The 25,792-nt window shown below is 35.8% G+C and overlaps 2 protein-coding genes across 3 annotated transcripts in view; one reads left to right on the top strand and one right to left on the bottom strand.

Moving 5' to 3' along the window:
• The first annotated feature begins 259 nt into the window (after positions 1-259).
• On the top strand, positions 260-10,639 carry LOC133516136 (uncharacterized). Its single transcript, XM_061848908.1, has 5 exons — positions 260-539; positions 2,088-2,381; positions 4,551-4,762; positions 6,045-6,194; positions 10,088-10,639. Exons 1-5 carry the CDS (start codon positions 527-529, stop codon positions 10,172-10,174), a joined length of 756 nt encoding a protein of 251 aa, XP_061704892.1. The 5' UTR covers positions 260-526; the 3' UTR covers positions 10,175-10,639.
• A 48-nt stretch (positions 10,640-10,687) lies between these two features.
• The window catches only part of LOC133516134 (probable peptidoglycan muropeptide transporter SLC46), a 55,820-nt gene continuing 40,715 nt past the window's right edge, over positions 10,688-25,792 (bottom strand). Inside the window, exons 3-8 of one of the 2 annotated variants that reach the window (XM_061848906.1) lie at positions 24,682-24,838; positions 15,324-15,425; positions 14,214-14,351; positions 13,863-13,946; positions 12,911-13,067; positions 10,688-12,219 (exon numbers count right to left, since the gene is read on the bottom strand). In XM_061848906.1, the coding sequence (XP_061704890.1) occupies positions 11,967-12,219; positions 12,911-13,067; positions 13,863-13,946; positions 14,214-14,351; positions 15,324-15,425; positions 24,682-24,838 (891 nt within the window). In that variant the 3' untranslated portion in view covers positions 10,688-11,966. Of the gene's footprint in view, positions 12,220-12,910; positions 13,068-13,862; positions 13,947-14,213; positions 14,352-15,323; positions 15,426-24,681; positions 24,842-25,792 lie in introns of both variants that reach the window. The other variant, XM_061848905.1, reaches the window with a different exon arrangement.

Here is a 25,792-nt window from a genome sequence, read left to right as displayed (position 1 = left end):
GCCATAGAGAGGCAGATAACGAAACTTCGAATTCCGTTTTTCGCGGTAGGCCCTTTGACGTTTGAGTCTGACGTGTTAGTAACGTTCGAAAGCTATGTCATACAGACTAAAAAGTCAATAATTTGAACCTTTTTTTTAAATGTATGTATATAGAATATGTATGTACAGAAAATATCTTTAGATTGTATATACATTTCAATATTTCAATTATTATTTTATTAAATAATAAGGCATTTATTTTAGTAAATGGAAACGAAAAATATAATAGTTTTAGGTTTTCGAGTGTGAGAGCAACTACGGGAGTGCGGGGTAGCGTATCTGCCAGACTGACGACGACATAGAAAAAAAAAATAAGACAAAACAAATTCTACTCGGCACTCGGCATTCTCTTCTTTTTTATTTACCGCTACATTCGTTAACGGTTCTGACTGTTCCATTATACTCTTGTTGTCAAGACGTTAATTAGGTAATCTGCAACTTTCTAATACGTTATTGTGCTGCATTTGTAAAAAGTTATTGAAGGACCATGTCGGGATTTAGTAAGTATTATTTCAGTAACTTTTAGAGTAATACCATACCTAATACTTATCTTAACCACAAATCTTGATACAAGTCTAGAAATAAATAACAAGCCAACTCAACTCTTAAACTAATGTAATAATGTTTAATATAAAACTGGCAATACTTGTAACTTAGTGCTCTAAATGCAAGATTTGTTATGATTAGTATAGTAGGTATTTACAGTATCCAATACCTAGTACCCAGAGACAATTGTATACGATTTCCGAACCCGGTGACCGCCTATCATCTTTCATCTTATTTATTAAGTTTTGTTTCGTATTAAATAAACATGCACTTTATGGACTTCATTAGTTTACATCATATTTATGTCATGTAAACTTTAAATATATACAACAATTGACAAAGGTCACATAGGTAATGCATGACAACACTACAACACTTATATAATGTGAGCCTCTTTCCACTTACCTTTGATTTTCAATGTTTTATCTCAATGGTATAAACAACAATATTTTTATTGAATTATATTTAAATAACATTTAAAAGACTATTGCTATGATTTGCATACTTGAGAAAGCTGTTTAATATCTGCAAGGTAAAAATGTGTTATATGGAAGTGTGAAACTCTGCCTTTATGAACCCAATAGCGGTATCTCAAAAACAAATGAATTTAATATTGAATTTTAAGGATTTTAAAATAAAGAATTTTAGGTACAAAGAGCAACATTCTTAACTGTCCATTGGTGGACCTTATGCTTTTTGTAATAAGGTCCACTGATGGACAGTTAACAGTGTGGGCAACGGTATGGTGGTGTGGGTATAAGACCGCCTGATGTTAACTCTTCTTAATGTGCTGTATTATTTGTATTGCTTCTGTATTGAGGTGTGTAATAAAGAGTATTTCTATTGTATTGTATCTATATGTTTGCATTCAAATTTGATTTGAGATACCGCTAATTGGCTTGGGAATGGATGACAAAAGAAAGCAAGGTGGCCAATATAAAAGATGGAGAGACAACATCAATAAAATTGGAGGATCAGAATGGCCCAAAATAGTGAACAACAGAGAGGAATGGAAGAAGCTGGAAGAGGGCTGTGTCACAAGACATGCTGGACACTAAATCAAGAAAAACTGATAAACAATGATGTGTAGTTTAGTTTCCAGCAATAAAGGCTATAAAAAAATTGTCTTGGAAAGGTAGAATTGTGACAGAAGAGTACAAAGTGTTAAAGGTTAAGACAATAAAGAATATATTCAAAAATAGTACTATTGGTACTTATGTAATTCAAGGCTGTTCTTTAGAGTTGGTACTTGCTTACTCCATATGAAACAGATATAGGTAATACAATTGATTTAAGAGTAAACAAAGTACCTATCTGATATGATTGACATCTGTTTGAGTTTACTTGAGACTATGTTTTTCATCATGAAATATACACATAAGTATTATTAAAATTGAGCAAATTATATAGATTTTTAAATGGGTAATTGATATGGAGTCAATTAAATAGTCTATTGTTCCTGTTACACATATATATCTCATGTACGTGTTTGTAATTTCCAGATCCATATGGGAACCCACCCCAGTACCCTCCACCCCAGAGCCAGATATACCCCCAGCTTTACAACCCTACAAATGCTCCAGTGCCCGGGCAACAAGCCCCACAACCAGCTCAACCATACCCATATCAGCCAGGCTTTGCATATGCATACCCTGGACAAGCGGGAATGGTGCCGTCTGGCCCTGGCATAGCCCCAACTCCTTCATACACTGGACAGATGGCAGCTGCACCTTCAGCACCTGCAGCTTTCTCGTATGCCGGCTATCCTAATGCTACTCCACAACAAGGATATGGGCGTAAGTATGATAAATACTTTAAATATAATATAATATTATGTAGTCCAATGACATCCACCAGCCACCAACCACCTCCACACCTCCGACAGCTATTGAGCTGGTCGGACCATGGAAACTGTAAAACAGCTATTAAGGTTGAATTAAGAAACATGACTAATAATTAGCTGTGCCCAGAGCTTTATACATATTATATTTGTGTAACAGGCGTAACAGCCTCTACAGTTGTTCATCTCCAAGAACTTTAAGTTAGAAAACATGCTAAATTTCTTTGAAATGTAATATTAATTTTAACCATGAAAAGATAGGCAAAGTTACTTTCGCATTTATTATATTAGTAGTCTATATATAGGTAGATGAAAGAATGTTAGTACCTAGTTGGTTACTAACTGCCTGCCTCGATAACTAGTGAAAACATTGTTATGGCAGGTGTCCGGACGTCTTTGCCCATATCCCTTTGCCAATAACCCAGTCTCATTGTCCACCCAAATTTCAATCCATAGACCATTTTACTGTTCACTTTTTCTACAATAGTCCCAATGCCTGCTGCGACCGGTTCATGGGTATCTATTGTTGCACCTGTGAACGGGTTCCAGCAGGCGTTCTACATGGCATTAAATCTCTCCAAGGGGCCTCTACGTGTTGGATCTATATCCCCACGCAAGCCTATCAAAAGACCGGGATTTATAGGCCCGCGAAATCCAAGGAGATACAAATAATAAAATGGGCTCCTCTGACCTTGACACAGGCCCTCAAACGACGAGGCGGCACGCACGGTTGTCATGTCTAATTCCGTCACTGTCTTAACTATGGCCCGCTTGAAGGAGTCAAGATTTGTGTGGGGTTTAGCAGAGGCTTTCTCCTCAATAACCTGCCATATGGCATAATCCAAGGGGTTAAGGTCCGGGCTGGAGGACGGCCAGTCTTCGTGGGCAATAAAGTCAATTTTGTTCCTTCAAAACCAGGCTTGAGTTGTTTTTGCCTTATGTGCAGGAGCTGAGTCCTGTTGAAAGACCCATGGCTGGTTTTGAAATAGGGTGTGGTTTAAGGGCTTCACTATTGGTTCGAGAACGGTTTCCTGCTTACTTTGGCCCCAGTTTTCACACCTTTTTCACAGAAATGAAGCTGTGTTAGCCCTGAGTATGACACACCCAGCCAAATCATCACATAAGAGGGATGATGGCCTCGTTGCACTCTCGGAACAGCCGCAATCGCCTCTTGACTGTTTTTTGCATACACTCTGTCATTCTGGCGGTTACAACATTCTTCAATGGTAAATTTTTTTTCATCTGTAAAGTCTTTAATCGACCATTAAGCAAATGACCTTTTTGTCTGCGGTAAGCGTGTAGTCCAAGGTCTTCATTGATAACTTTTTTTAGGGAGCTTCTCTTCACAGACATCTGTATTGCCAACAACTTTTGCTTCCGGACGGGGTTTCTTGCAATTCTCACCTTGACTGGCTTTATTAGAGCTGGGGTCCGAACGGTGCGTGGTCTTCCAGACCTCTTGCGGTCATCGAAGCTCTGAGTACTATTATATCTATTAATTGTGCGAATAACAAATTGTTTGTTGATTTTTAGGTTTTCAAGCAACTTCAAAATCATGTTTGGCACCCCACATTTGTGCAACGCAATTACTGCGATACGATTTCCTTTTAGGCCCCAATTCATTATAGATACGACGAAATAAGCGTTATGTGTGGTATATAATTATAGCTCACAAATCCACCACATTGTCATTTTTTATTTTTTCGGTAGCATTTGTTTTAACGGAAATAAAGAGGTTGCAAATCGAGTAACAGAACTGAGTAACCAACTAGGTAGTTTTTAAGAATCAGAGTTTTTTGAGTTGACCGAGCGTTAGCAAAAGTCTCTGTTTCAGCTTGGGCAAAAATGATTCTTATGTCACGTCATAGTAGATCGCAATTCCCAACCGATTCTTGGGCAATTTTGTGAGCAGGTTCGATGATTATTAGATTTTTTTTGTTGATAAATTTTTGGATTATTTAAAAATGGCGGGACTATACATTTTTTCAGTTTTAAGTTAAGCCCGCGAGAACTACAGCTCACAGAGCCACTAGTTTATTTAGTTAATATTTACTGTCGGTCAGAAGACAGACTTAAAGTCAACCTTTGAGTAAAAACTTTATGACTGCAACTATTTCATTTTTAGCGGCCGTTGAATGGATTCCATCTTCCACTGGAGACGCAGCCTCCCTTAGCGACAGAGCTGTGGTGGCGGGGTACGAGGGCTTCGACGGCAGTCCTCTGTGGGTGATCAGGGCGCGGTTCGAAGGAGACCTGATCCCGGGCAAGTTCGCTGCTAAGCACCGTGCGGCGTATGTGCCTTGGGGGAGCAATGAAAACTCTGTTGCTAATTTTGAGGTAATCTTTATGTTTGAGAAATGCCATTATCATCAATCTACTCTATACAGGTGAAATAGTTGTTTGACCATATGCTGAGGGGTGGATACTGAGCAACTTTTACTATGGAGCCAACCCCGAAATTGAATAAAATCTGCCGTCTCATACATTTTGGTGAATCACATGTCAATGTTTTCTGGGTTAGCCCCATACTAAAAGTTGTTTAGTATGACCCACATATTCACCCCTTAGCGTATGGTCAGACATAACAATTTGTAGGTAAATATTATAAGCAATGTATAGATAAATATCGTTGCTATACTCACTCAATCTCGTATCTATATATTAGATACGTATATCAGATGCGAATTTGAGTAAGTATAGTGACGATATTATATCTCTTTGGTACGGTGATCACTTGAAGAAAACCTAAGGCTTGGCATGTTCGATGGCTAGGCCTTGTCTTCGGTTGACGCAGTATGCTACGTAGTTTTATTTTATGCGGCGATGATGCATTTTATAAAATATTATATTATGGAGTATGCAGAATACCATACGATACCAAGGCATGAGCAATGATTGGCAAACCAATATGATAGGTAACCTAAGAGAAGCTCTTCTGAAATCGTGTTAGTTTGTTGGCGCTCCGTACTTCAAAAGGAAAAAAAAGGAACCGTTATAGAATTACTCTAAAATCTGATGATCTGTCACAGCCTATTTACAGTATTTGAAATTTGGTCACATCATATGTAAGTTTGTGAATAAATACGGACATGTAACCTAAATTAATTCATTTTAAACATAGAGAAAATTTTTGGAAGGTAAATGAGAAAATGAAAAGAAGTTTTACAAAGAAAGTATACCTATCGTCGAATTTAAACTGTCGTGAGTCGTACTAACATTTAACTAATTTTACGGTTTAACGCATTCACTGCCAGGACCCGCTAGGGTTAGGGCTAGAGTTCTCTGTTCGTAGGCGCTTTTAGCTACGTATACGGTTTTTCCCATGTTATCGGCAACGCGCGTAGTTCGCGCCGGCAGTAGATGTGTTAACTCGCGCATTTTTAGTCTCTGGTAAAAATACGTGATTTAAACTGTATCGTGTCATATATCAAATGAAATAGCTCATTGTGAGAGTCCCAATTTGTTTTAAATAATTTTAAGATTAGAGTTTATTTAAGAAAATACCTAGACAAAAAATTTAGCTCGCTCTTCTAACTTGCTTAGTAGATGAAATAATTGGTTTATAATTTCCGCGTAATCTCTGGTGATACAGACGTTACTATGGCAACTCATATTTCAGGTGTGCTGCGCGCGTCCGGAGAGGATCCGCTGGGTCCCGAGCCGCGACGGCGCCGTGCCGCCCAACGCCGCGGTGGCCGGCAACACGGCGGCCGGCGAGCCGCTCTACGTGGGCCGCGCCAAGCACGAGGGCTCGCTCACGCCGGGCAAGGTGACTCACACAAGCCACATTCACCCGAGGGCTACGGAACGCACGCTGGACGCTGACGGCTGACGATTACCAAAACCGTATTGTTTTAACCGATGATGGTGTCACGCGTGCGTTTCGTGGCCGAGGCGTTACGACCTGTTTACATAATTTGGCTATAGTCAACGTACCGGTAAAAAATAAAGCGGGAAAGTACCACGCGTCACTAGTATACTGCGACTACTATACTACTACAACTATACACTGCTACTACTACTAATACTGCTACTGTGTATGTTGTGTAGTATACTTCGAGAGCGAGCGAGACGGCCGGAATAATTATTTACGACTGTAAGCACATTGACTTTGGCCCCACAATAGTCTATTCCGTTATAGTATCTTAAAATGATGTATGGTCGAGTTCACAAAATAGTACATTTCGATGCTAGTGCGGAAAGTATGCCATTACTTCACGAGTACCGAGATATCTTGCCACGAGCCGTAGGCGTGTGACAAGACTCGGGACGAGTGAAGAATGACATTTCCGCACGTATATCGAACGACGTTTTTTTAATACAGTTGCGAAAAAATAAGAAAAACAATAAGTACTTTTTTATGCATGTTCTATAAGACAGAAACATTACATTGTAAATATAAAATATTATACCATTATTACCTAAGTATCGTCATTTACGATTATTTGTGGATCGTATATTTAAAGTGTATGAAAACAATATCGAATGTTACCTTTGGAAAATTAAAACATTCTTGCAGTAAGAAAAAACGCCTCGATCTGCTTTGACAGGCGTTTCCGCAGCTATTCCGTTCCATTCAGACAACTTATTAAGAACGGTTTCTCAATATTCAATATTAAAAAATAAACGTGTTATAATGATGTAGAGGTAAGTAATAAAATATGAAATATGCTTATATTTATTATTTTTAGATTAACAGTAGGTTTTTATGTTGATTACGACTTTTAAAGGATACTAACATTAACACTCATCAATAACTAGTCATGAATTGGAACAAGTGGAAAAGTAAAAAGCACTAGTTCGCGAAATCCAACTTTCCGCACGCTAAACAGCTACGTAAACTAGCACTTTTTGAGCAACTGTATTAAAAATATAATTATACGACAGTGTCAGTGTCTCAGAGGAGTTTTTGGAGCAACAGTGATCGACAATTAACAAATAAATTTGTTTATGGTCGACTACTGTCATAATAGGGTAGGCACCTGTAGCAAAAAATATTAAAAAAGCGGCCAAGTGCGAGTCGGACTCGCCCATGAAGGGTTCCGTACCATTTATGACGTATTAAAAAAACTACTTACTAGATCTGGTTCAAACCAATTTTCGTTGGAAGTTTGCATGGTAATGTATATCATATATTTTTTTTAGATTTTTCATTCCGTTATTTTAGAAGTTACAGGGGGGGAGGACACACTTTTTTTCACTTTGGAAGTGTCTCTCGCGCAAACTATTCAGTTTAGTAAAAAATGATATTAGAAACCTAAATATCATTTTTGAAGACCTATCCATAGACACCCCACACGTATGGGTCTGATGAAAAAAAAATTTTTTTTTAATTTTATGACGTATTAAAAAAAAACTACTTACTAGATCTCGTTCAAACCAATTTTCGGTGGTAGTTTGCATGGCAATGTATATCATATATTTTTTTTAGATTTTTCATTCTGTTATTTTAGAAGTTGCGGGGGGGGGGGGGGGAAACACATTTTTCCACTTTGGAAGTGTCTCTCGAGCAAACTATTCAGTTTAGAAAAAAATGATATTAGAAACCTCAATATCATTTTTAAAGACCTATCCATAGATACCCCACACGTATGGGTTTGATGAAAAAAGATTTTTTGAGTTTCAGTTCTAAGTATGGGGAACCCCCAAAATTTATTGTTCTTTTTCTATTTTTGTGTAAACATCCTAATGCGGTTCACAGAATACATCTACTTACCAAGTTTGAACAGTATAGCTCTTATAGTTTCGGAAAAAAGTGGCTGTGACAGAATCGGACAGACAGACGGACATGACGAATCTATAAGGGTTCCGTTTTTTGCCATTTGGCTACGGAACCCTAAAAACAACAATTTGACACTTTTCTTAGGGTTGACAGATTAAACCCATACTGGCGCCATCTTCTACGACCGGTCATCCGGTCAACCCCATTCCATTCATACCTCATTGGCAGAATGTCTACATTTTCACTTTGTACCTATACTATAAAAGCTAGGCTTGTTGAACTCGCCAGCCAGTATGAATTCTTGCCCATTTTGTACTTTGTGATAGGTAAGCATAAAGGCCAAGAGGATCATACTATTTAAGACTGAATTCAACTGGTCGAAAAATGCAATTGGGTACTTGACTCATGTTGAATATTATAACAAAATTTAGCTAATTGGATAGAAAATGAGCCATCCATTATAAAAAAAAATGGAATTTAAAAAGACATATTGTGATATTAAAAAAACAAGTATCTAGTCTCCAAATTTTTTTTTTTACTTTCAAAAAGACAAAGGAAATGGTACCATTCGATTCCTTACATTTTACTAAAAAATAAATTGTATGACAACTATATACATAGACGCAATATTTCAGGATCAAAATAGCAATTCTCTTGATCTTCCATACATTTAGGACAGAGTAATGTAATGTGACGTCACTTTACAATATCATTTCGTTAGAAGCGTTTCAATCGTCGAGTGCGAGCGTCACACTTTAACTCTCATTTCTTACCTTCTTCTTCTTTTAAAATATGGCTTCCATCAAATCTATGATGATATTGCCAATGTCAAGTTACGTTGTAAGTTACCTCGGAGATATGAAAGTAGATTCAAGCATAACCTGGCGCCACCCGAACGATCAGAACTACAGCTACACAAAACAAGTCCAAAAATGATGGCAATAAAAATATATAATAAAATCAGTGACGAAATAAAACTGCAGGCCTCAGAAAAACAATTTAATAAACAGTTGAAGAACTTTTTACTTAACAAATGATTAAAAAAAACAAATGATTAAATGATAAACTTAATGATTTCTTGGATGATAAAAATAATGACGAATGTTATTAGATATCTATTCATCGCTATATTTCGCATCGCATTATTGTTAATATTTTACATGATATGAGATTTTATTTTTTTATTTTTTGACATTACTATTAAAATTAATATTATATACACTACAATTTTATTGCATATAAAATGTTAACTATCAATAATATTATCTCTTAGTTGTGAATGAATTTGTCGACATAAAATTTAAAATTGGAATTAGTATAGAATAGTATAGTATAAAATCAACTAACCATTGTTATAAAACCTCGATTAAGTACATAACATAGATTTAAGACTATTGCTGTACCCTATCAGGGTCCATGTGAAACTCACAACTACTACGAGTATGTAACACCTGTACAAACCATGGATGCAATAAAGAAAGAATAAAGAATAAAGAATAAGTTTTAAGTGTGCTCTAAGAGCATGACGTTGTTCGGCAGTTGCTTTTAGTAAAGAGATAGCTGGACTTTACTAAAAGCCATGATGGATTGCCGGATGTGGATTAAAACATAGTTAAACGCGTTTCAAGATTAGTTTTTCATTATCTGCACACTTCCACGATAGTTCACTGCATAATAAGCTATCGATATTACACTTTAAACTACATGAATGAGCAAAACACAAAAAAATATTATCGAGACGTCTTCGCCATCTTGAATATCAACGACAACCTCATTTCTGACCCTTTGTGTTGCTTAAATGCCATGAGTCCTATATAGACATTTGATCCTCAGGAAAATCAAGATCGATTGACACTATTTACAGAAAAAACTGCCAAGTAGCCATTAGTTTGACGATCCATATAGGGTAAATATTAACGATAGTTTTTTTCTATTTTCAGGTTCATCCTTCGCACAAAAATATGTACATTTCCTATGGCGGTAAAGAAATACCCCATAACACCTACGAGGTATTGTGTACTATTTGAATATGCTTCGAATATATCGTCAAACTCTTCATCTTTGCCCAATATTATTCAATATTCAATTTAAATTAATACTACTTAATTAAATTCATATTTTAGATCTGTACTTTTTCCGTTACGCTACGTTTATTTGTCTTTGATTTATAGACAAAACATTAAAGGGCAAAAATGAACTGTTTCACGGTACATCGTATTTAATCAACCAGACTGTCTTTATAGAAAAGCATTTTTATTGTTCTATTCCATAAGATTTCATATTTTGAAATACTATTATTATTGCCAACAATTACTTAAGGATACAGGGTAGTTATAAACTTTTCGGTCTCCTCCATGAAACTATTTTAAGGTATATTTAATTTTAAGGTATTTTTTTTATTCAATAGAATCTAAGGGATTCTGTATTTTTGATATTAAAATATTTGTTATTTAAATACATGTTGGCTTATTGAAATAAACATTTAAAGTATATTTGACACGTATTATTTATTTCATGTTGTGAATTCAATGAAAACAACGTTTTCGTCAAAATCTTTATTATGTCCTATGGAATAAGTACGCACACAATAAATTTAATCAGGTGTCCAGCTATATGATTAATAAACTGAAGCATATGTACCTAAATTGACCATACAACTGTAAGGTTTTAATTGTTATTGTGATATTTAACGACTTTTACTTCTGACGACCGGCGTCCTACTCATTTTATATACGCCACATTTAACTTGTCTCTTTGTCTTTTAATATGACAGTTTTTACACTGGCAAATTTTATCCCCGTCAGCGTATATTTTCTGTTGAGTGAACTTCATGTACCTAATCGATAATCAGCGAAGTCAATCTAGCGAAAAGAACTATACTTACTTAAGATTACACAATTATATAAAGTTCTCTCGGCAGAAAATCGAATCTATAATTTCACAAGTCGGAATGGGCATGTCTCACCATAACACAAACAAAATTGTAACCTCACCATCGTGGAAAAGTTTAGTATACGTCTTCAATTTAATAATCATCTAAAGTCTCACATGTTATAGGAAACTAGTCTAAATTATTACTTAAGTACTAAATATAATAATTATTATTTTTATGTCGTATACACGCACAATCACATTACATTTAATTTTATCTAGTGTATTTATTGCTTTCAATGTTACAGCAGAGTCTGTCCTGCGTAACATTGCCATAATTATCACAGTACAGAAATCACATATGTATTTAAAACGTTCGACCAATTCACGTATGAATATTTCAAAACCGTCTTCCAGAAATTGAGACGCAAAAACACAACGATATTTTACTTTTTTAGAATAGTATGAGAGTTGTAATGTAAAAAAATACTACATATGTTGTGTAATCGGCTATTCAAAGCAAAATATGTTTGTTTTAATAGGCTCCAAAAAGTATCATTTCGAATGTTTTGGCTTTGTACAATCGGGCACTTTTGAAATATCATATTCCCTGATTCTATGACTCCAGTAACGCGGCAATTACCGCCCGCTGCACTGGCAACAAATCCTTTCATAAATATGTCTTATAAGAATTAAGTAGTTTATATTCATTTGTTCTTATCTGCTACTTTAATGTTTTTGTTCGTTAGAAAGAGACAAAATGTAAATTAATTCATATAAGCTTGTTAGGGGCTAATGAAAGGTGGTTAACATTTTGTGCACAGTACGAGCGGTAAGAAAGAAAGCATCACATCGCATATCGCTTTTGTTTCAGCGGACTATTTATAAATTGCGATCTGAGACATCATTTTATTTTCTTTTTTGTAATGTTCATTTTATATAAAATATTCACAATTTACTAGTACTATGCATACTTTCTGTGAAACCAGTTTCGATCTGCGACTGTCGTATGTTTTCTTTTTCTGCTGCAGATGTGTTGTTGATCATATTGTCGATCCTCTTCGTCCTGCTGTTGGCATCCTTGTCGTCTTCAAACGCTTTATTGTCAAGGCCCGTCTTAACCGGAGCGTCTTCATTTTTTGCGTCTGTTTCCTCATCTGATGTTTTGTTACTATATTTCTTGCTTGCTAAATATAGCCACCTAAAAAATAAGTTTATATTAGTGGTGAAAGAGTCATGCTCCGATCTACGGTGGCTTAAAATATTAGGTAATTAGGTAAATTCTTCAATGCCTATTTGAAACAGGAAATATATTTTGAGTGCTGAATCAACTCGTTCGTCAAAGAGCAGCAATCATACATTAATTCCGAGTAGAAATCTTAATATGAACATGAATGGACATGACTCCAATGCCGCGATCTTGTTCGAAAAAGTAATTCTATTATTTTACATAAGATTTTTTAAGAGTTATTGAATAAGATTTCTACTCAGAATCCCGCGGTATGGCACCGTCCATGCTGATCACTGATTATTACATATACTTCAAAAGCGAGGAAACTAAAGCTGCCGGTCAAATAGTTATGAACTGATAGGGACATGAGTTTTTCTCACCGACTTAATAAGTAGTGAAATTACTGCTGTAAAAAACAACGCCGGAGGTATTAATGCGCGCTCCTTTATACGTTGGGTTAGTTCCTTTTTGGGTGGTCACCTTGTGAAATAAATCGGAAAGTTTAATTTGACACTGAGAGGTTCTGTGCCCCCCACACTTAACACTCCCTCTCCCTATAAGTGCTCTGCAGCGTGCAGCGTTTACATCGCTGCGGACTGAAGGTCATCATAGCCTTTCCAACCCTGTAAAGCGAATTCACAGACAACTCTTAGATACTCACAAGAATATGACAACGGCGGGGACGGTTAGAGCGCCACCCAGCACGAAAAACGCTCCTGGGAAGGATTTGATGGTCGCGGTGTAAGTGCTCGTGTACATTGGCGCATATACAAGAGGCATCATTGCTTCTGCCACGCCGAAGAACGAATTCACCTTGCCTGCACAAAAAGCAAGAATTGTTTTTACGGTATGATTAAACGTTTTTTTTGGTTTATTGAATCGACCGCCGGGCCAAATTGTCAGTTGGCGGGGCGATGTAACAATTAAAAAAAGTCTAAAATTGCCTAGCAACTGTAATACTCTGTTTATTGTCATGTCAATCGGTGTCACTGTTAAAAAATATTGTTTTCACAGATTTAAAATGACGCTAACGACTACGTACCTACTTACATTCTAGATCCGTGATTTTTTCAGTTAGTTCTTATTTTTCATCATGATACTTAATTTTTATGTTGTTTTGTATCAATATCGAATGTGTATTTGTGGACATATATGGGACTACACATCCGACACATGTGCGGGTAAGTATGACAAATATTGATCATTTTTTTCTGACTGCTTTGCTATTAGACCCCCTTATTAGCGGATCAGGGTGCAAATCATTTGCGCTACGACAACGAAACGCTACCTCTCTATCGCACTAATATGTAAGAGATAGAGACAGAAAGCGTTTCGTTGTCCTAGCGCAAACTATTAGCATCTTGGCCAAGCCCCCAGGAGAAACCGCGACGTAATGTTGCACGCATTTACGTTTTAAGCTTTTTCTATAATGGGCCAATTATTGAAGCATATTAGTAGAATGGGTTTAAATACTTCTTATCAAAATTGTACTACTGTTGTTTCCTAGCTGTTGGAACCGAATAACTACGAATAATAGTTGATCCACTATTTCTTAGCCAAATATTGTATGTAAGGAGACTTAAAATGAAGTAAAATACCTAACGTTTGCTTACCTAACTCATCTTTTTCGACTAATTTTGAAACCATGGACCTCATGGCGATAAAGGATGTTCCGCTGAAGATTTCGATTAATGGGGCTGTAAAAAACGAGAAGAAGATAAATTATCGCAGAAGATCGGTAGTTTTTGGTTCATGTCGTCGGGTTTAGTTCAACGCGACACATAACTGCTGAACGCTTTTTAATTTACAATATAATCAAATAACATTAGTTGTTGTCAAGTATAGACTGAGTTAATTTTTATCACGTACTTATTCCATTTACGTCTAAAAGTCATTCCAAATATCATAAATGTTTATTCAAATTAACTTCTTTGGTATATTACGTATTGAATTGAAAAACTTACCTATATAAATATGCCAAGTTTTCGTAGCAAATGCGTACATGAATCCTGACAGGATCTTGCTAGTACAGGATATCACTCCTATGATGGCGTCGTCAAATTTCAGCAGGTGACTGAACACGCCCACAGAAAACAGAGTGCCTGAAAGATTATATTACTTATATAATATTTCACGTGTACGAAGCGCTTTTGGTTGCCTGTTTATGCAATCATTAATTGAACTTTGACGACCGGTCTGGACAAGTGGGTAGTGACCCTGCCAATGAAGCCAGTGATCCCGGGTTCAAATCCTGGTTAGCGCATTTATTCGTGTACTCAGCACGGATATTTGTTCCTGAGTCATGGGTGTTTTCTATGTATTTAAGTATTTATAAATATTTATATATTATATATATATCGTGGTCTAAGTACCCACAATACAAGCCTTATTGAGCTTACTGTGGGACTTTAGTCAATTTGTGTAATAATGTCGTATAATATTTATTTATTATTTTTTACTTTACCCATGTTTTGTAGCCGATTTAAATTAAACGATAAGTTGTTACATACGTAGACTCTGTAAGAAATTTCTGCAAAAAAGGCTTTAATTTGGTAGGCGTAACTTCGATTAACTTTTAGTAGGCATTATGTTGTTATTTATCAGAACCCCTAGTGTAAATTTATTCGATAGCGTGAAGTACCTACGGTTTTATTTTATACCACATCGGTGGCAAACAAGCGTTTGCGTTGTCTCATTTTGTATGGGATTTAGAAACAGCGCGCCAAGCGGGACGTTTTGGAAACTCAAACGCTATCGAATAAATGTACACATTGGTGTTAATGTGGTATTTAATCAGCATTGCCAGCAATCGTTCCAAATTTGAAATCGTACCGGACCCTGTGAGACGGTTTAGTTATTTCTTATGCACCGCGCCTTTTGAGTTAGTCGGTTGCCGTTAAGTATTATGGTCGAGTTTTTAACTTCTGTCACTGTATATAAGACTTGCGTCAGTCCTACATTTATAAACTTGTAATACCGTGACGGTTGTCAGTTTTAGGCAATTTCAATAAAAAAAAAAAAAAGTGCGCAGATAAATATGTCAGCCACGAAGTTACTCTACTTGACTAACTTACCAACTAAAGAAGTGCACATGGCATACGTAGAGAACACGCTGAAGTCGACCTCGTTCCAGTTGAAGCGGTACCTCGTGAACAGGTACATCACTGACATCTCACCTGAAATGTGAAACAATGCCTTTGTACAAACGTAACGTCGTCATTTAACCCCTTGACCGACAAAGACGGCCATAAAAGCTCCCAAATACTGCTGCTGCTCCTAATAAAGCTGTTTACTCGTAAAGTGAACCTTCATGCTTTTCTGTAAAATTTAATATGGCGTGTTAGGAACAGAATCACAACACAGGCTGAGGCTGAATCGGATGAAATTAAAAAATCTGTTAATAATTATAATATTGCTTATGACTGGTGTTACAGAGTTTGAGGAGAGACGTACGGTGCAATTTAAGTGCGCTCATATCAATGGAATATTTCAAATATCAAGCATTTTTATCTTGATTCGATTTACCTTGTCATCCGATTCGTCTCGGTCTATTAATGTTTTGAACACCACGACTATTTTAAATAGTCGTGGTGTTCAAAACATTAATAATTACTATTTTCGTAGAAGGAAAGCAACGTCAGGTGTGTATATATCTAAATCTGCGAAAAAATTCAAAGGTGTGTGGAGCCCTAAGGTTTTTTTAAGATGATGTTAATTGTTACGTCAATATACTTAGTCAGGTCATAAGTTCTGTCACAAAGACTTCTACTGATTATAATCTATAGGTACAGATCCCTTATTATTCATACATATGAGTTAATCCTGAATTGCTTACAATATAATTTAACGTAATTTGCTGTCTTAGTTTTGCATTAATGTTATAAAAAAAAAATACACAACCTGTTCAACTTGTTCAAGGTGATTTCGACCCCTATTTATTTATTTTTCTTTTTTACATGGTTGGATCTTAGATAAAACAAAAGGTGAATCTGATTTCTTAAAATATATAATTCATTTGTATTGGACTGCCAAAATTGCAACAGTACGTGTTTTACCAAACCTACTTGTTACATGGTAGTCAAAAATTAGCGTGTCACTGAAAAGTACCCTAAGTTTGAAGGATATTAGCTAAAGTACAGACTTGTTGGAGAACTAAATTCTGGTGATAAAATAGCATTCTAATAAAGTAGGTTCATACAAATAAACAATTGTAACTATGTTATTAATGTGACACTTATTTATACTCCCTTTTGTAAAGTATAATTTTTCACAATCCAGCCGCGTATTCGCGTCTAAAGACAATCCCAAAATAAACAATTAGTTAATAAAGACGCGATCTAAATTTTAAACTAATTATATTAAGTTTTGAGCAGTATAAATCTTAAAGCTTTCAATTCATGAAAAACTTTTAATATAAAGTAAAGCTTTGTATTATTGCATTTTATCAGTCAAAACCTGTAACAGAACTTATGACTTGACTAAGTAAGAATACCTACAAGCGTCTAAGTTCTAAACAGTTCAAATGAGACGCAATCTTGTAACCTTCTTCAAAAGTGGCTTCCTGAGAAAGTGACCTAGTTCAAAAAAGACTTTTCAAGGATGTGATCCACTGCCTGCCTTGCCATAAGGAAAAAAGAGATGCAAGATGCAAGATTTTGTTCATCATGCTTAATTCAAAATATTTTTTGATAAATCAAAACAAGGTCCAGGACTACGCAGAGGGCTCCCAATTTCCCGCCATTTAGGACCAAATGACGGGAAATTGGGAGGCCTTTGCCTGGTGGTAAACGCTCTTTCAGGTCAATAAAAAAATCAGAACAAAGGTTAACTATGCGCTGAAAAAAATCTTGTGCCTTGACCGATTCAGATACCCACACTAATACTACACAGCATCCAAATTACATAATAAATGGTTGGTTACTGTATAGAAGCTAGTACCTTAACTAATGATTTTGTCCATTGTTTTTGTTTTTAATGACTGTTTACTGCACAGCGCAATCTAAAAATATCTCAGTAAGTAGATACTTTTATAACTATGTACAGTTACACTCAAGGGAAATGATTACGGGTCATTTCCTATGGAAATAGCCTTACAAAGAGACGACTTTATGGTCTTAGTGAATTATAAATGTTCATTGTCTACTATTATCGCATAAGTTATTGTAGTCCAATCACATATATGTTAAATAGTTACTTAAATAATATTATAAATAGTAACGTTCGAAAAGTAGGAAGTAATTTAGCATTTAATTTTGCAAGCGATCTTACGTATCTTAACCTTCACCTTGTCAGCTAGTGAGTACAGTGTACAATCGTACATTCAAATTTCAACTTGGTACGTATCTTATTTCATGACATGCTTATTGACGCAGATTTAATATAAGTACCTAACTAAATTGAGTCGTGCATTTCCTGCCGATAAATAATTAATAATTATTGTTAATCCTGCTAGAGAATTGGATTGTTTTTCTTATTGAATGACTAGCGGTACCTATTAAGCCTACGTTTTTAAGCTTTCGTGCAAAAACTGTTACTAAGTTTTAAGGCACGTTTTCGACCTATGTTCGTGTTTTTTTTCTATCAAGCGAAAGTAAAAAAATCAGGTTTAGAATCGATGAAATTACTAGAGCTTTAACAGTGCCAATTAAATTTTTGGTTTGTCTGTGCTTTTTTAATGGGTAGGTATGAAAATAAATTTAGTTTTATTTATGTGTATCTAACTTAACTTAATGTTTGAAAGTATTACTATTATCAATGGATATAAAGCACCATAGTTATTAACTTATTATATTATGTACCTACTTATGACAATTATGTTATGACATTACGTGACATGAGTTCTTGAAAGTTACTGTCAACGAGCGTTTAACTCGAGTGTGTTGCATTACATTGCGGGCTGAATTATTTTGTATGGATACAATTTTAATAGTAATTTTAAACAAAAGTTGTCTAAATATACTTCTTATATCCAATGCTAACCACCGTTAAGAGATTTGCCCGTATTGGATTTACAGACTGTAATTGCGCATATAAAAAAGAATGGCACGTTTCTTTTGCTATGTTTTTTGTCTTACATAATATAAAAAACTAGTTTGGGTATAGGAGGCTCTGGAGGCTATTAAAGCGATAAGAGCTCACACTTGTGAGCGTGCAATAGAGTTCTGCGATGAAATAATTGTTGATACTACAATAAAAGTCAACACAAGTTTTGCCGTAATCTTTTACTGTGAATTGAACGTAGCTTTACCGTACCTACTTTTAAGCGATGCGAAATTACCTACCAAGTATTTACGGTTGAGAATTAATCACTAGCCTTTAGTACACATCTAAATGCCAATAGCCAATGTCCGAATATCGTAGATCTATAAACAGGTATATCGGGTACTACTATGATTTCCCGCCTTTAACGTCCTTAAAACGAGAAACATGTTACAAGCAGCAGCCGATATAGCTTTGAAAGTGAATGATAGAAAGTGGTGGCGTAACTAACCTGTGACATAACATAATCTAACGTTCATCATCGTGAGGTGTCAATGTTGCCATAGCCTAGGCTTAGGCCTCGGCCAGTTTCCTAAATCTTCCGACCCCTTAAAGATTAAATCAGAATCGTTTTTATAAGATAAATATACACATGAATATGACTTCCAAATATAGTATGGAATAATCAAGTCATCACAACAAGTTTCAAATAATTTGTGTCACAATCGGGCAAACATCGTTAACGCAAACTTATCTCCTAATAATCGTTAACAAAAAAAGGACTTCGCAGAACAGTTTAAAATGCCGTTAAAATCTTGTACGACTGTATAACAATTATTACTAATATTGCCTAAACACGGATATTGTGTAACTTACAGTGTTTGGGCAATGATGATATATTTATCATTAGGAACATAACGGAGTTCCGTCGAACATTTTTACGATCTTCAAATTGTATAACTTGCGTAACAACCTTAACAAAGAAAACAATCGACAAACTCGAAATACATATCGATGAGGATTTTCATTCTGACTATTTAGCATGACTTGCGATGTCGCGAGCGGCTCCATATGTCAAGCGCGACTTCAAGTATGGAGTCGCGCGCGACAATGCAAGTCATGCTAAGCGGTCTGGTTTTTATTAACATTTCCAAATTTGTATGGTTTCGAATGCACATGCTTAATTTGTGTACTTATGCAAATACCTATAACTGCTATAACAATTAAAGTTTTTATAAGGGTTAAAGAGTTCCCTCAATTGCTCAATAATAAAATTATCTATGTGCTATCTTATAATGAAATTTGGACTTCGAGTCTGGATATCTTTCGATTAAAATAATTGTCGTAATCGGTATAGAAATGATGGAGTTTTGAGGTGGAAAAAGTGGCAAAATTAAAAAAAATATATACCGAGGCACCTATAAGCATTCATGATAATTATACTTACCTAAGCTACGCCGTAAGTATCTACAACTTATTTAAAACGAGTGTAATGTACGTACCTTTTAACCGAGGCAAAATGCTTTCGTACCTATGTCCTGATGCTCTCCTCTACAGATCGCAATTTTGTGAGCAGGTTCTATGATTGAATAGTTTTTTTTTTGCTGGTCCAGTTTTTGGAAATTTTCCAAAATGGTGGAATTCATAGTAAGTCGCGCCTACCTAATAGCCGTATCGATATATATCATGCGTCTTATCTTTTTTAGACATGTTTACAGAGTGCTTAGCAAAAATGCAAAAAATTTGAAAAGCTTGTCTAAGCGGTATTTAGATATTTAAATTCTTACTCGAGAATAAGAAGCCTAATTTTACCGACTTATTTATGTTTTGTTATGGCGCAGTTGGTAAACTGCCGCTTTGTAACAGCGACGATCCGGGTTCGAAGCCCAGACGTGTGTGCAGATATTACTTTTTTGGACTTGAATTTCGTATTTTTAATCGACTTAGTAAGTGTGAAGCGTGAGCTAAGCGTATCAGTTTCAGCTTGGACATAAATGTTTTCCTGTTTGGTTGTTCTCCCTGCCTGTACCAATCGCATTTCAGAACTGATTTGTGGAATGACGTGAGTAGATTTGATAATTACCTATTATTTTGTAGATTAAGTTTTTTATGAACATTTTTGACATGAATAGTAAGGAAAATGACCTTAAAAAAACCCTAGAAGAGGTCGCGTCAAAAACCAGATGCTTATATCTCTGCAATAGTGTGCAATATAATAGCAGTGTATTTATAGTAGAGTAACTTGAGTAAATCATTTCTAAAAATAGTTTATTGACAGTCATGGTTTGTCGTAAGCGGTACTATCACCCCTCAAGATTATAACAATAATAACGAAAAAAAAGAAGAGTAATAAGATAGCAAACAAACCAAGTATAGTCGGTCAAAAATAATTTGTACAGTTAGTGAGGACCTGTCCGAAGTGACGACGGCTCCTGGAGGATCCGGAAAAATGCCAAGATCGAGGAGTTGGTGGCTGAGCCCAATATCATCGGTGTAACTAAATCCCACAGACTTTGCTGGCTCGGTCACCTACTCAGAATGGGGGAAGATCGCGTAGTCAAGGAATCGTACTTGGGGCGACCAACCGGCCGTCGACCGATCGGGCGCCCCAGGTACCGCTGGTGTGATGTCGTGAAGGCGGACCTGCGTCGGCTGAATGCCAGTTCATGGCAGGAAACCGCGATGGATCGGGACAGGTGGCGTTCTCTCGTTTTGGAGGCCAAGATTCTTTTTGGATCGCTGAGCCAAAGCAGTTAGTAAGTGAGGAAGATCTTCGTATAAAAAAGTTACATATTTTCTGGATGAGATGAGTGTAGATGAAAAACTTAGGTTGAAAATAATGGGCAAGATACTAAATTAAAACTATTATATTTTATTAGATTTATGCTATTTAATTAAATAATACCAAATGAAATAAGTGCGATTATAACAAGCTGCAAAAAAAATTCACAGAAATTTACGTTTGATATGGTTTGAGGCTTCAACTTCAACATTTATTAATTTTTACACGTCAACATGGAATTTACATATAAGGAAAAACAAGCACATCAACAATTATAAAATTGAATTCATTGAAAAACTAAAGTATTATTGTTTAAAGAGAAAATAAGTAAAATATTATTATTACTTAGAGATGTATAAAGTCTCTAAATGTCGAATTATAAAAAAAACTATAATAATAATAAAACAAAAACAGATACGAAAAAAAAATCTAAAATTATTTAGAGGTGTAAATATCTCTAAATGTCAGAACTAAATGATTTTTATCAAATTATCCTTAGAGATGTATAGAGTCTCTAACATTCATTAGGATAAAAGAAATATACTTGAACCGAATGAGGTGTCTCACTGTAATTATAATCAAAAATAAAGTTAGCTTAAACAGACCAGTCTCCACAAACAGCACCTGTTCACGAGTATGACGCATATCTCAGCCATCGCCTCCCTCAACCTTCATTGGGGAAAGTGGATCCGATCAACGACGCCACCGTAAGAAAATACTTTTAAGCGAGCATGGCATGTCCAAGCTAACGGGGTATATTAAATTAATATTTAAATAGTAATAAGATGTAGCCGTGAGACACAACATGTTGTGCTTGTGTGTTATATAAAAGACGGTATAGCTACACAAAATTACTAGCTTAAATTTACTTAGAGATGTAAAGGTCTCTAAGTGTCAGAATCATTAAAAATATAGGTATGTACAATCAAATTAAACACAAAACAAAGATAAAAACTTGGTGATCTATAAGGTCTCCAAGTGTCAAAAACTAAAACTAAATTAAACAATATAATAATGCGATGTGTCAATTTTACTGGACACTAGCATGCTTAATTCACAATGAACAGAAAACAATATTTATTTAACTGTTATCATCCTATCTAAATCAAGCTACCGGCTTAAAGGCATCTCTGTCGTCTATAAAATAATTTACAGTGTAATACGCCTTACTTAACAAGGAGCGCTTAATATGTGACTTAAACTTGTTAAGTGGTAAATTCACTATATCAGTGGGGACTTTATTATAAAAAACGTGTACAGTTCCCGACGAAAGACGGGTGCGTCCCATGAGATATAACTACATAATATATAATTTCATTTTAATAACGTTCACAAGATATAATGAACGTTTGCTATAATAACAAAATCGATATTTTTATTAGGAATAACGGTCAATTAACATAATACTCATTTTGTATAATGATATCATGTATAACACTCAAATACTCTATGTATATAACGTATATCGATCATAGTATATACTATCTTTTAGTATAATGATTGTAAAATATAATAGCGTATAATATACTAAATAGGTTATAACTGCTACCCCTATACAAAACAAGCTGTTGCCAGAAAAGTAGGTTAGGTTAGGCTAGAATTGCGACTTCTACAGAAAACCAACTGCTGGCAGGAAAGTGGGTTAGGTTAGGTTAGAACTGCGACCCCTACAGAAAACCAACTGCTGCCAGAAAAGTAGGTTAGGTTAGTTTAGAACTGCGACCTCTACAGAAAAAAACTACTACCAGAAAAGTAGGTTAGGTTAGGTTAGAACCGCGACCTCTACAGAAAACAAACTGCTACCAGAAAAGTAGGTTAGGTTAGAACCGCGACCTCTACAGAAAACCAACTGCTGGCAGGAAAGTGGGTTAGGTTAGGTTAGAACTGCGACCTCTACAGAAAACAAACTGCTACCAGAAAAGTAGGTTAGGTTAGGTTAGAACTGCGACACTGGTTAAAACAATTTCAGGCGCTATTATTCTATATGAGCATTATGTATTTTGGTGTTAGATGCATTGAGTAATATACATTATAAATCTTAGATATTATGGACGTTATACATAATAATCGTTATATATAATGATATTATACTTAAATAACGTTATACTTAACAAAAATAGATATTTTGATGTTATACCAAACGTTCGTTATACAACTTGAACGGTATACAAATCAAGTTTATACCATTTGAGCGTATACAACATGAATATTATCGTATATGTTCTTATATCTTGTATTAATTACCCACGAAAGACGTACTAACCTTACGGAGGCGGTGGGCTGACACAGCAAGCTTATGTTTATTTCTAGTGTTATAATTATGGATATCACTGTTCAGCTTGTATTCTTGGATGTTTTTCCGAACATACATAAGATTCTCAAGTATTTATTGAGTTGCAACCGTAAGGATAACGCAAAATAGCTTGGATACATGGCATAAAATGGCTTGTAGATAAATGTTTTTATAGCATAAATGAATTTCTAGACTATAAGTAGCTCAATAAGTATATGCCAATTGTACATTATGCATGCCTGTAAGGTAGTTTTAGTGATACCATCAATGTACATACTTTGTATATATATATTCATAAAAACTGTAGGTACCTAAAACTATGCAAAATAAATATTTCATTTCATTTCATTTCATTACTATGATGATACTAGAGATAATGGCTTTATACGATCTACTTTCATATTCTCTCCTCAAAGAACGCGTCGGAATCTACGGCGGCAGGTAGGTTTTAGACAACGTCCCATAGTGGCAACATCGCCATCAAAAAGGCGTTTAGCAATAAGTAACAATAAAAAGATGTCTTTTTAGGGTTCCGTAGTCAACTAGGAACCCTTATAGTTTCGCCATATCCGTCTGTCTGTCTGTCTGTCTGTCTGTCTGTCTGTCCGAGGCTTTGCTCTGTGGTCGTTAGTGCTAGAAAGCTTAAATTTGGCATGGATATATAAATCAATAAAACCGACAAAGTCGTACAATAAAATGTAAAAAATATTTTTTTTTAGGGTACCTCCCCTACACGTAAAGTGGGGGTGAATTTTTTTTTTCGCTTCAACCCTAGAGTGTGGGGTATCGTTGGAAAGGTCTTTCAAAACTAATACGGGTTTTCAACAAACATTTTTGATAAAGTGAATATATTCGGAGATAATCGCTCCGAAAGAAAATAAAATTGTGTCCCCCCCCTCTAACTTTTGAACCATAGGCCCAAAAAAATATGAAAAAAATCGTGGAAGTAGAGCTTAAGAAAGACATTAAATGAAAACTATAGCGGACATGATCAGTTTAGCTGTTTTTGAGTTATCGCAAAAAGTTTTCCCTTCATAGTAAAAAGACTTACTTTAATTAGGTGCTGATTATGCAAATTTTCCTATTTGTTTAACTCGGGTGAAAGGTACCGTTTCATCCCTTGGTTAACAATTTACTATACTTTAAGCTCCAGTTTAGCTTATTGTGACGGAAGAGTAACTACGGAACCCTACACTGAGCGTGGCCCCGACATGCTGTTGGCCGGTTTTTTTTTAAATTGGTATTAAACTAGGCGAATTCCAGAAAAGCTTATAGGACATTTTAGTCATTAAATATATTATTATACACTGTTAAAATCCTGCGAGTTCCTCTTGTGTCCACACCGTGTGTACCCAAAAAGGAAAGTTGTACCACTAACCGTAGATAGGGCCAATGACGACGCACAGCACTACGACGAGCATGATCACGCGCAGCCGGCGGTTGTTGGGGCCACGCCGGAACGCCACCAGTAGCGTCTCCTTCACCAAGCTCATGTCAAAAAATGTGTGCAACCATTCACAGCAGTTCTTGGGCGGCTTCTAGAACAAACAAATAGTTTTAAATTCAAGCTTGATTCTAACTACATTTTGTATTTGATGCAGTGCAGATATAGAGGGTACCTACCTACCTTTAATCTTACAAATCGCTACTAATAACGGCAAAAAATAATAGCTAAATCACTTCATTATTAACTTAATGTTTTATATTTCGATGGTATCCTCTCATTTCTCAATTATATATTTAGGGTCGGCCGTTCATCAGTTAGCCACTAGTTTTTATACACACAAATAGCCAAGCGAGTAGGTATATAGCAAACGCGACTTTACCGCTCGGTGCAAAGAAGGGCTTTAGATACCTAAGCACCTGCCTGTACTACTTTCCAGGCAACAGCGCGCTCGCTCTATTTACGGAAGAGTGAGAAAATAATTTCAATACACTCGCGTGCAAAAGTATTGCATCACTTTGCATTTTTTCAACTGCACCCAATATCTTTGTAATTCTAGAGCCGATTCTGAAAATTTTGGTATCAACTGAAAGCTTATAATCTAACGCATTAGAACTTTGGGAAATTTAATGAAATTTCAAATCAGAAGACTGAAAAAATCAGAAACTGAAAGTAGCGACATAATCGAGAAATAAATTTAGGAAAGTTAAGATAACAGTCATTTACAATAAATTATTATTATTAAATTAATACCTGGTGTTACCACCCCTAGCCCTCCTCACACAAATCAAGCGGTTTTTCATAGACCTAATTAATTTTCTAATGAAATCTTGTGGAATAGCGTCCCACTCCTCCTGCAAGGCTCCCTTCAGCTCCTCAACATTGGCCGGGGCAGGATTCCGCTTCCGAATCCTCCTTTTCAGGTAGTCCCACACGTGTTCAATGGGGTTAAGGTCCGGGCTCATCGCTGGCCAGTCCATGGTGTCGATGCCCACTTCGAGAAGGTAGGCTGCGGTGGCCCTAGCGGTATGACACGGGGCATTGT

The sequence above is a fragment of the Cydia pomonella genome, chromosome 3, assembly GCF_033807575.1.
Source record: "Cydia pomonella isolate Wapato2018A chromosome 3, ilCydPomo1, whole genome shotgun sequence".
Classification (NCBI taxonomy): Eukaryota; Metazoa; Arthropoda; class Insecta; order Lepidoptera; family Tortricidae; genus Cydia; species Cydia pomonella.
This window is presented reverse-complemented; position numbering and strand designations above follow the sequence as displayed.

Excerpts from the sequence above, each read along its gene's own strand:
- LOC133516136 (XM_061848908.1), top strand. Across the intron at positions 2,382-4,550 it reads TCCACAACAAGGATATGGGC|CGGCCGTTGAATGGATTCCA; the intron begins GTAAGTATGATA and ends TTTCATTTTTAG. Across the intron at positions 6,195-10,087 it reads GCTCGCTCACGCCGGGCAAG|GTTCATCCTTCGCACAAAAA; the intron begins GTGACTCACACA and ends TTCTATTTTCAG.